General features: G+C 37.9%; 1 protein-coding gene and 1 long non-coding RNA gene across 2 annotated transcripts; one reads left to right on the top strand and one right to left on the bottom strand.

Annotated features, from left to right (window-relative positions):
• Positions 1-1,594: 1,594 nt before the first annotated feature.
• Positions 1,595-9,096, bottom strand: LOC108166814 (uncharacterized). Its single transcript, XR_001777213.1, has 3 exons — positions 8,890-9,096; positions 7,962-7,963; positions 1,595-1,604 (listed from the first exon to the last, which is right to left on the bottom strand). It is a non-coding gene; the product is annotated as an uncharacterized LOC108166814 (long non-coding RNA).
• iapp (islet amyloid polypeptide) lies at positions 6,834-8,890 on the top strand. Its single transcript, XM_017308178.1, has 4 exons — positions 6,834-6,941; positions 7,650-7,753; positions 8,116-8,223; positions 8,301-8,890. Exons 2-4 carry the CDS (start codon positions 7,674-7,676, stop codon positions 8,473-8,475), a joined length of 363 nt encoding a protein of 120 aa, XP_017163667.1. The 5' UTR covers positions 6,834-6,941; positions 7,650-7,673; the 3' UTR covers positions 8,476-8,890.
• Positions 9,097-11,142: the final 2,046 nt, after the last annotated feature.

The following is an 11,142-nucleotide window of genomic DNA, read 5'->3' on the forward strand; positions in this document are numbered from 1 at the left end:
TATTCATCCGGGATGCTTCGACTAGGGCTACCAAGGGACCATCCCTTAAACATTTAAACTTGTGGGGGTGGGGGAAGAGAGACAGAGACTGCGGCGGCAGCGTGTCGGTTGGTCTGTGTTACCCAGAAAGCAGTTGGGCACAATATCGCAACACCAACACCGTGAGTGAAACAATGACTGGGGCAGCCTACATTATAAAGCACTCGGGGACCACGTCTTTATTATCACACATCCACATTTGTAGAGTATGGAACAAATCGCAGGTTCATTACGGGAAGGGTGGCAACCCAAACTGAAGCGTCTATTCTATGCGCCTTATGTATGAAAAAAAGTTTTAAAATTGGCCATTCATTTAAGGTGCGCCTTATAGTGCGGAAAATACGGTATACATCTGTAATTTAAATGTAAAACTGTGGGGACTGGCTGCAGTCCAGACAGGAAGCTGTTTTTATTATCATTTTATAAAGATTGTTTGAATTTCTGTCAGCAACAAATATTGTGTTTTTGTTGTGTAATTGTAAAAAGAGCAAAGACACAGAGAAATACCTATAGATTCCCTGGAATGATGCTACCTAGGTTGTCATTGGACACAGTGTTGCTCACCTTTTTCACTGGGACGACAGGGACAAGTTAAATATATGAATATCTTGGTATTTCTTTTCCTTAATTCATGAAATGCTATGGAGGCAAACAGTAGTCTTTAGCTAAGCTAACCATGCTGAATGGTAGATAATGTCACAGTCTACTCACCTCTCTTGGAGAAAAACTGTTACAAATTCACACTATTGTCTTTTTCTCTCTCTCTTGTCTCAATATTTTTTGAAAACTTGACTTCATTATTTTCCTAGGCAGCATAGTAACCTCCACAGCCGTTCTTGTCTACTGTCTGCTGAAGAACAAAGCACCGTCAAGTGCGCCAAGCAGGAACGAACCATTTTATAAAGATACAGGGGGGAGTTCAATGCAAATATAGATGTGTGCTTTTTGGTCTGGGAGGGGTAACATTTAATTTTTACAGCTAAAAACAATTAAAAAAAATACAACAACCGTAATTGACAGGGCCCCAATTTTTTTATTTTTTATTTCTATAAATGTATTTATTTATTTGTTTTTTTTGTGAAGGGCCACCTGTCATCAACTACCCTTAAAATTGTCATAACTTTTCCCCCTACCGTCCAATGACAAATCTGACTTAATATTGGCCCTTGTGGCAGTTTTTGACGTTGGTGATATGAGTCTCTGCCCAGGGCGATATTGTGTCAGAGGGTGACAGAGGCAGGTTCTGTCAACTGGGCCACAACAGGTTATCTATTGGCTTTTAGGGATGTCCAGTCAGTAGGGATAGGAGACATGGCAGTACAACGCCATTAATTAAACAAACACTAGCTGATGATGCTGATGTTGGACACTGATGTTTAATTGATTACGGTCATAATGACAACACAACTGTAATTAATATTTGACCACTGCCCACGACTCAGCCAGTCTACATTTTTTCCTTGTCAGAGGAATAGATGGAAAATGTCATCCTGACCCACGGATCAGTCAGGAACGCTAAGGAGGGAGATGTATTTCACTCGGTGAAGGAATTAGTAACAAAGTGACTTTTCAGTCATACTCTTAATTTATGGAATCAGCCTACTTGCTTTTTCCCAGCAAGTAGGAAAATTTATTCTTCAAGAAATCAAAGTAAAAGATTTTTATTGCAAATTTGCTCACATTTGGATTGAATCCAAAGACCAGTCCTCATAAGMTGCAACATAAATGTCCAGCATGGTTTGTTCCTGCCTTTGGTGTTGAACATGATTGAGATCAAAAGTCGCCAGGAGATGATTGGTAAACCTGCACCCTGCACCCACAGATTTAATGACGCGTGGTCTCTAATAATAATCGAGCGGAACCAATCTGCAGTGTTGACAGTGTTTGCAGTGGATTATGTCCAAACATCCACATTCCTATAGATGTTTCTGGGGGGATGGTGTTGCAAGAGAGAGAGCATGTGCTCACGTAAGGTGTATGCATCTCTCTCTTGGTCCACCCAGCTCTTGACGCATCAACACAAATAAACAGCATCAACCACACTGCTCTGGGAATACAAACGGAGACCAAAATTAATAGCATGGAAATGAGCGACTCTTTAGTCAATCAAGATGTTTTTTCTGTTTTGTTTGAACAAACTGGGTGGTTTTCACTTCGGTACTAAATGATCACTTTTATTAAATTGTAGAAGCAATGATGTGGGAGTTCTTAGAACCTTCATAGGACAGTAGATATAGGAAAAAGAATTGTGAGATTTTCTTTGAGTACCTTTATTAAATGTGAAACATGAATCAAACATTTAGGTACAATGCATAGAGAGAAAAAAAAATCTTCTTTTTCCTAATTTTTTGACATTAAATTAGACTAAACTTTCAGTTTTAGGCTTGTTAAACCTAGGACTACAGAAATAATTTCTGTTTATGAATGCCACAAGACGAGAAGACTTTAGTAGAATTGCCTGTATGACTTTAAACATTTTGGGGTTTCCTCTACAAGTGTCTTAACAATAGTTTTCTAGAATTCTGGCCTGTTCTTCCAGACAGAACTGGTGAAACAAAGTTGGGTTTGATGGCCGCCTTGTTAGCATAAAAAATTTACCTGGGATTTGTGATGGCCACTTCAACATTGTCCATTTGGAGGACTCAGTTTTACTGAAATCTTAAGATGCTGCTTTAAATTTCTATTAATGCCCATTTTTCATGATGGCATCTATTTTGAGAAGTGCACCAGTCAATCTTGCAGCAAAAACCCAGCATGATGTTGCCATCTCCATCCTTCTGAGAATTGCAAATCTTTGTTCCTCTGAATTCTTATCTAAGTGCCAGTTTAAGAGAACAGAAGTACACGGAAAATCAGCAGTGACTGAGTGGTTTAGATAAATACAGCCAGCTGGGACAGACTGGACAGAACAGCAGCAGATGACTAGTTGGTTTGTCTTCCTCTCTCCACATGACAACAAGCACACTGAAGTAGAGAGAAGAAGATTCTCCAAGTTTATATTTGTTCAGAACATTGCTCAGATAATGTATATTAATAATAAGGTAGAATCTATTTAGGACACCCACCATATCCAGTTGAAACCAGATATTTACATGCACCAAATAAACGCTTTTTTTTTTTTTTTTCTCATTCTCGGAATGAGAATAACAATTATACGCAAATATACACAAATGGTGGAAATGTCCAACCAGCATACTGCTGCAGGAAGAGCTGCTGCTCCTCAATGAACAGATGGCATCTTTATAAGAACATTATATGGAAATGTGGAAGCAACATCTAAAGACGTCAACCAGGAAGTAAAAGCTTGGGCACAGATTGGTCATCCAGATGGACAACAAGTGGTTACAAAGTGGCTTAAGAACAAAGTCAACGTTTTGGAGTCAAAAACAAATATAGAGGTCTCAAAAAAAAAAAACAAATAGGACAAAATCTCCCACTGAAGGATTTATTTATTGCCAAAAACAATCATATTTGCTTTCAACATGGCAGAGAAGTACATGTACAAAAAGATCAGTGTATTAAATTGCTGGCCAACCTGTCTGTAGTAGTAAAACAAACTGCATTACATGATAACCAATATGGAGGTAAACAGACCTAGCAAGAACAGACTAACATGAATTGCCTGCTTTATTGCACGCCTTAGGAAATAATGATCTTTTATAGACCAGAGGTTTTGTTGATAACATTCTCTGATCATCTATGAGAAAGAAAAACAACTCACCTGAAGTCTCTGTCAGGATCCTGTCATATATATTTATGAAAAATAGACAATTATTTGCAAAAAGTTGCTCTGTTCTGATTATTTCCCCTTATCCTTCCAAGTCTTTCCCGACTCCTGTAGAGTCTGTTTTGTCAGAAGACAGTTTGGGACTTGTGGACCCAGCACCGCTCTTCTCCTGGGTCTCCAGCTGAACCATAATTCCACTTTCTTTTGATGCTTCAGGTTGCTGCAGCTCTATGTCCCGGTCTGCTTTCCAAAACTGTCACTTCAGGAGGACGATGACGGCAATCATGAAGAAATAGGAAGTGCCGCTGAGGCAAGTAATCAGACCAAGGAAAATGATTCTTTCATTGGAGACAATGAACAGACAAAAGGTGAGATTACTAATCTTTTTTGTTTAGAAATATATACTGCTACTCCTGTTTTACCATTTTCCTCTTTTGATGCATCTGTATATTTTTGTGTCATATTTTCCTACATTATTTCTAAATTCTGCTGAATTATTGGATAAAAACCTCCACAGTACTGTTCTATTTTTTTTTTTTTTTGGTTTCTAAATTTACTATTGGCATTTCAAATAACCATGGAGCAATTTTAGATTTGTCAGACGCAGTTGCCTCTCGCGCAGTGCGATAAGGCAGCTAACTGGAGCTCAACGTAGCGAACTTTCCAGATTACATAACAGTTTTTGGTGAATTAAAAAAAAAAAAGTTTTTGGTGAATAAAGTGGAGTAGACTTGCTACTTGTTAGATGACGGAAAACCACATTGAAGTATCGTGTCTGCTTCAGCACGGAGTCGCGGTTTAAGCAGAGAGGTAATGAAGTACAACAGACACTGACAGGCCTCTGCGTCTGCCTTTCTCTGAAGAACTACTGAGCGGGAGGAGACAGCCAGGTGAGGAAAAACCGTTCTTATCTATCGATTCAGTATTTCTATCATACAGACATTAGGYTGYTGTTGTTGTGCTATTAGCTAGCTGCTAGCTAAGGACTTTGCTAGCAAAGCTAGATAACTATAAAGCTTCTTCCCTGTATCGTTAATGATATCAGTCATTCTTCAGTATTGCTTATGAAATAAGGGCACATCGCCCATCCAAAAACGATCATCTCCATAATGGATATATGTCTTCTAATTTCCTTTGCTGCATAATGTACATTGTATTTATTCTAGCGTTAGGTAAATGTATCTTGAAGGAGAATAGCACTTAAATAAAAGTCCAAGAAGGATATTCATTTAGAATTAAAAATAACTTGCCCTGAATTACCATGATAGATATAATGTATGTAATAAAATTGCGTCATTAATGAAGGAGGGAAAACTCAACCCAGACTTTAAGCTTAGGGTCTGGTTCGCAGAGTATGCAGTTAATTTTTTTTCCCAATTATTCAATGAAAAAAAACCAACAACTAACCTTAAGTAAAATAAAATTGTAATCAAACTTTTGGAATTGTAATGATTTCTTTTTTTAAAAACAAAACGTTTTGTTTAAAAAAAAACTTATTTTAATTAAATAACTAGTTTTTATGTGAACTTAAAAAGTTATTTGCCAAACATAAACTTTAATTTGCTCACATCAGAAATCTTTTGTTGTGATTTTAGGCCCTGTCCACGACGTCATGTGAGAATCACAAGCAAAACTTTGAGTCACAAACAAAAACTTAGAATAGCAAGAAAAGATTTATGGCATGCACAAATAAGTTTGTTTTGCAAATAATTTTTTCACTTCATGAGACAAAAATGTGTGATTTGGAGTTTAAAATGGTGTCATGCATTAACAATAACATTTTTGCTTTTGTTTTTTAGTTTTCTGCAGTTCCACATTAAAATTTGGTGCAGCTCTACTTTCCTGAATGGACCATCTTCATCTCCACTGCAAGTGTAGCAAACAGGCAGCTCTTTTTTTACAGATTACAGTACATTAAAAGGTTGCATTGTGCCTTTGTTTATATCTTTAATAGTGTAATTCTGTAAAAACATAATATGTCTGGTGGTCCAGCTCTGATTTACATATCTTGCTAAATTGCAGGTTTGAATATTGCAATACTTGCCTATAACAAAATAGACCTGCAGAAAGTAATTACTAATAAAATATCTTACATATGCATAGTTGTATGCTCTATATAGAGATTTTCCTTAGCTTTGATTGTATGTGTCACAATTTTGTAATTTATGATTGTTTATTAAACCCTGAAAGCTGTGTGGCTTTGTTAATATTCTGTCCTAGAATGTGGTTAGATGTGCCCTTTTTTCTTTTTTTTTTTAACACCTGCCCTTTTAGTGGTCTCTGCACGGCCCTGCTAAAGAAATATCATTGATTTTGTTTCTCATCTGTTGCTGAACATCTGCAGACTGGATAATGTTACTTTTTCAGGATTTCTTGGCCTACTTCATGTTGTCAGATACTCCATGTCTAGCAGTAGAATCAGTGGGTTTGGCTAGTGAAACTGAAACAAAAATCTTGAATAATCACGGATAACTTATGATTTCCCAATGGATGGATACATTTTTATTCTATTTAACAGTTGATTTGTTTGATTGTATTTACTCAGATTGGCTTTGTCTAATGTTAAAATTAGCTTGAAGCATTTCATTTGGCCATTACAAACAATAATTGTTAGTTTCTTCATTGGGTTTCTTTTACACTTCATCACTCCATTATGAATAAATCTGTAGTGATTGACATATCATGCTAAACTGATAAGCGGCTATTCATTATTAAATGCAATTCTTCTTCAGATCTATTATTAATCGCCTTGGAGTCCCTCAGGGTCTCAAGTTTGGCCACCTGTTCTTCATGAAGTGTCTCACAAGGCAAACAGCGATTTGACAGAGTTCTCCTCTCTGCTGAGTTTGCGGCGGGTCAGTCCCAACACGGCGACTGATGACTATGGTGACGAAGGAGGTGATGGTGATGATGACGTGCAGCAACGCCTCTGTATGTGTGTGCATGTGGAGTGGCTGTCCGAATACAAATCTGAACGTATCAGAGTGGATCAGATGTGATATACATGAAGTCCCTCCCTTTCCCCCCCCCAACCCGGCATGAAAATAAAATTGCTTGGCTATATTTGGAAAGAGCTGATGTCACAAGTGGTTTGAGCAGAGAGCTTATAAACTGTGACAGCCTGACAAACCACCAGACTGCTCAACAGACAGACGAGGACGAAACGTTACACTCAGTGAGTACCTGCCAGTTCCTATACGTCTCTTTTTTTTATTTTTACTGACACTAAATTCTTGCTTTAAGTTTGGACTTTTACAGATGTTTTGTTTTGGTTTGTGATGCAAGATTTCTGCTAAATCTGTTTTTCTTTTTCAAGATTTTCAAAGGCAAGTGATTTTTATCAAGCAAGAATGGATGCAAATGTAAAACCATTACCAAAAAATGGATTATTCTATCAAAAATATAAATCAGTTTCATTCTACAATAAATTTTTATAAATCATGACAAGCGTTTGAATTTTTCCACTAATATTTTTTTATTTGAAATAGAATTTACTCATCAAATCCTCTGGGTATTTATTGATTCAGTATTAATAATCAAACATCTGTGAGAAATTACTGATGTCAGCTTCTATTATTTTTAACCTCATATTGAAATCTGTTTTTTATTATCTGTTTTTATTTAATGTTTTTCTTTACCAATTTACATGTCATTCTATACAAAAACTTTTCTATAAAGATGTATGTTGTGATGAAAAAGTAATTATACATTTTAGAACATTTCAAGTAGCATCAAATAAAACAATACTGGTAGATGATGCAGTGTTAAAGTACCAGATTTAATTTTTTATGCATCTTTTTAATAAATGGTAGCCCTAACCCTAACTGTAGAGAACTGGAGAAAACAAAGTCTAAYGTTGATGAAACCCTTTGTGTTTCTCCAGGAAGTCATCAGCATCAGAAACACCATGTATCACCTGAGAGTGCCTGTGTTTCTCYTGGYGGYGTTTGTGTTGCTCCACTGCATCGCAGCCGCTCCAAGCCACAGGTGAGCGGCAGCAAAGGAAATGAGCTGGAGAATCTACGAAGTGGACAGCGGTTCCGTAACTTAGCCTGAATTCTGATCAAATCCATTCAAACACGGACCTAAATAGCTACACAGAACTCCCTCGGTTATTGTCGAGACTCTGTAATGTGCTGACTGGAAGACACCTCTGCTTGTGCGAGTAACTGTGAGGCTGGAAGTAAAGTCATACGCCTCTCTGAGAAAGCACTCCATTGTGCAACCCCAGGATGGCTGGCTAAGTGGCCACTTTCTCCYCTCTCACTCGGTCTCTCAGGACTAGCAGCTAGTTTAAAGAGGGTATCATCAGCGTGAAATGCTTTGACCCTTTTCCATCTTTAATCCAGGTACTTCAGTCCCGGCTCCTCCTCCGACGACGAGCAAGAAAATGCTCTTCCAGCCAAGGAAGGTCTCACGGGCTCACGGCTGCAGAGGGGGCTCACAGCAACGAACAGGTACGCGCTCATGAACATTAATCTTTATCGTGTTAAAACACGATAAAAGCAACTACTTATGTTTTTATACGTTCCAGTCATCACTTACAGAAGAGAAAGTGCAACACAGCTACTTGTGTGACCCAGAGGTTAGCAGACTTCCTGGTCCGTTCCAGTAACACCATCGGAACGGTCTACGTCCCGACAAACGTGGGCTCGAGCACCTACGGCAAGAGGGACCTACATCAGCCTCCCGACTACCTGCCTTTCTAGTACAAAACTGGGAGAATACCCCAGTGACATAAGGATCATGTGTTACAATGAATGTGAGAATGACGACTCCATAAGATGACTTTTTTAAAATATATTATTTGATAAGCATCAAGACTACAGTGCCTTTGATTTAAGCCATCTGAATCCATGTATGTTTTCTTCCAGCTTTGTGAACGTCGTAAATCACAGCACTAATGAAATGGAAAAAAAAATTCAACAAAAAAATAAAATAATTATAAAATATTCTGTCACACAGAAGAAATATAAAGCCCTTTAATATGAATCATCTGAGATGTTTTGATAATAAAAATGTTGAAATTTGTGTCTGATTCTTGCAGGACATTTCTGTTTGAGCGCAAGATGCCAACTGAACCAATAAAAGTATTTCTTCCTCAACAGGTTGGGAGGAAAAACATTTTGTGTCCCTTGCTCGTTATTTAAGACTGCTTTTGAATGTGCCTGTAAGTCACAGGTAATGAATGAGCTATTTAACAGTGTTTGTTAAATGTTGCCACAGGTAACCCTAAAGTAATGCTTTGTTTGCTGTGACACCCTATTGCTCACCTATGATATGTAAGCATTAAACTTAGCCTGGAAACACACAAACTTTCAATATTCATAAACCTTCAGGTTTGGTCTATTTTGTCAATTTACACAACCATGGGCGTCCAAATTCAGTCCTGGAGAGCCAGAAAATGGCAGAGGATGTCAACAGGACGATTGTTTGGTCGGCACTCAACAAATGTGACCTTTATGGAGGACTGATCTGAAGAAASTCACTGTAGAAAGAAAACCAGAAGAAACCTTCTCTGCAGTTTGCCAGGAGCCATTTTAGATCCCATCCACATCAGGGTGTTTCTTATTRTTTTATAAAATGGGTCGTCGGTTTTAAAAATACCCACATGTCCAGTTGAGAACGTTTCTAGAAATGTTTTGAGCCACRTGGAAACGCCAAAAACAGGACAAAACACWATTTTYACCTCCCAGACCTGTAGGTGGTGCTAAATATAGAGCATAGGACATGTACATAAAATCTTCCCAAAAGATTAGTTTTGATTAACTTTATGCAGCTGCAGACACTTAAGGTGCTGCAGCACAACATACACAGTGGGGTTATAGGTAAGGTTAGCGGTTTGGCTAATAYGCCAGTGTTTTCACAACCGAGGTATTTTGCTGTACATGTGAATATGTAACTGTAACATTTTCCCTCTGGAACTTGTGTCCTAACTTTTGTGAAGGTAGGACACAAATAGTTAAAAACGTTCCAGTGTGAACAAAGMCAAATATGAAAGAAGGCGCTCTGGTCAGATGAGACCCAAATTGGGACTTTTGTGAAAAACCAACATTGCACATCACCCAATACCATGATGGTAACATTTACCTGGTCTTTGCAAACCCATCCACACCTCTTGAACTTTTTCACATATTTTCACTTTACAACCATGAACCTCTGTGTWTTTTATCTAGATTTTCTGCAATAGACACACAAAGCAGTAGATAACTTTAAAGGAAAGAACTTGATACGTAAGTGCATAAACGTACTATCTTTGTCTCTCTTTAACCATAAAATGTAAACTCAGTCTTTTTGCTAGAAAATGCCATCAATAAGCCATCGCTTTGTACCTTTGCACTTTTCTGTCTGCTCTGTCCTTTCTTTCTGTTCTGTCTTTAATATGTAGATCCATGTATTAAAAATGATTCCATGGGCACATTTATTAATGTTTGTTATGTTAGTAAGTGATCATACAGACCACTGTTTTGTTTAGATCACCTATTCTGGGTTCTCCTTTTATTAATTTTACTTTCAGAGCCAGTAAATCGTCATTTGCAAAACATCTAGCGTTTGCACAGTTACGCTATAAATCTAAACATGACTACACCTAGTGTATGTAACACTTTGTTTTCAACAATTAGCATAAAAATGAATTTAAATAATAAAAAAAAAACACAAGGCTTTCAATTACACGATCAAGAGTCCTGTAAATCATTTATGCCCACTTTTCCTCAATTTATCTCCAAAGTCATGTGGTATGCAGTGATTGCATCTAGTGCTTATTAGTCATTGTTTACCCACATTACCTTTAATGGCACAGCTGCAATCACAATATTGCCTCCCATATTGTCATGCGTCGTCCTCCGACGGCGCTTACTCAGGGTAATGAAAATCAAGAGCGAAACGGTGACGCACGGCATCAACCCCTGTTTGATTAGCAGCGACCCGATCATCTCAGACGCTGACATCAATACCCCCGCGCGTGGCTAACACCTGTGTAAAAGGCTTTTCAAAAATAGAACAAGTGGCGGCTTTTGCTGATGAGTCCAAAAAAAAAAAAAACAAAAAACAAAAAAAAACAACGCAGCCATTATCTGACAAACACTCCCCGACAGAGAACGGGGGACCGTGTCAAGATCTGTCGATTACTTCGTGTGAGGCCTGCAAATGGGCTCTGTTGACGGGTTGTTTATCGTGATAGTGATTATGGTTGATGAATGCTTTGATGGGATTTCAGCGTATATATTTATAATGATGAACTGCAACTTTCCCCATAGGGTAACACCTACCTGGTCCAGACCTAAATCCAGTTGAAAATGTGTTCTAAGACTCAGTCTAATGTAGATTGAGATGATTTGCAAGGAAGAACAAGTAAAAAAAAAAAAATTATATAT

Source organism: Poecilia reticulata, linkage group LG13 (assembly GCF_000633615.1).
Source record: "Poecilia reticulata strain Guanapo linkage group LG13, Guppy_female_1.0+MT, whole genome shotgun sequence".
Taxonomy (NCBI): Eukaryota; Metazoa; Chordata; class Actinopteri; order Cyprinodontiformes; family Poeciliidae; genus Poecilia; species Poecilia reticulata.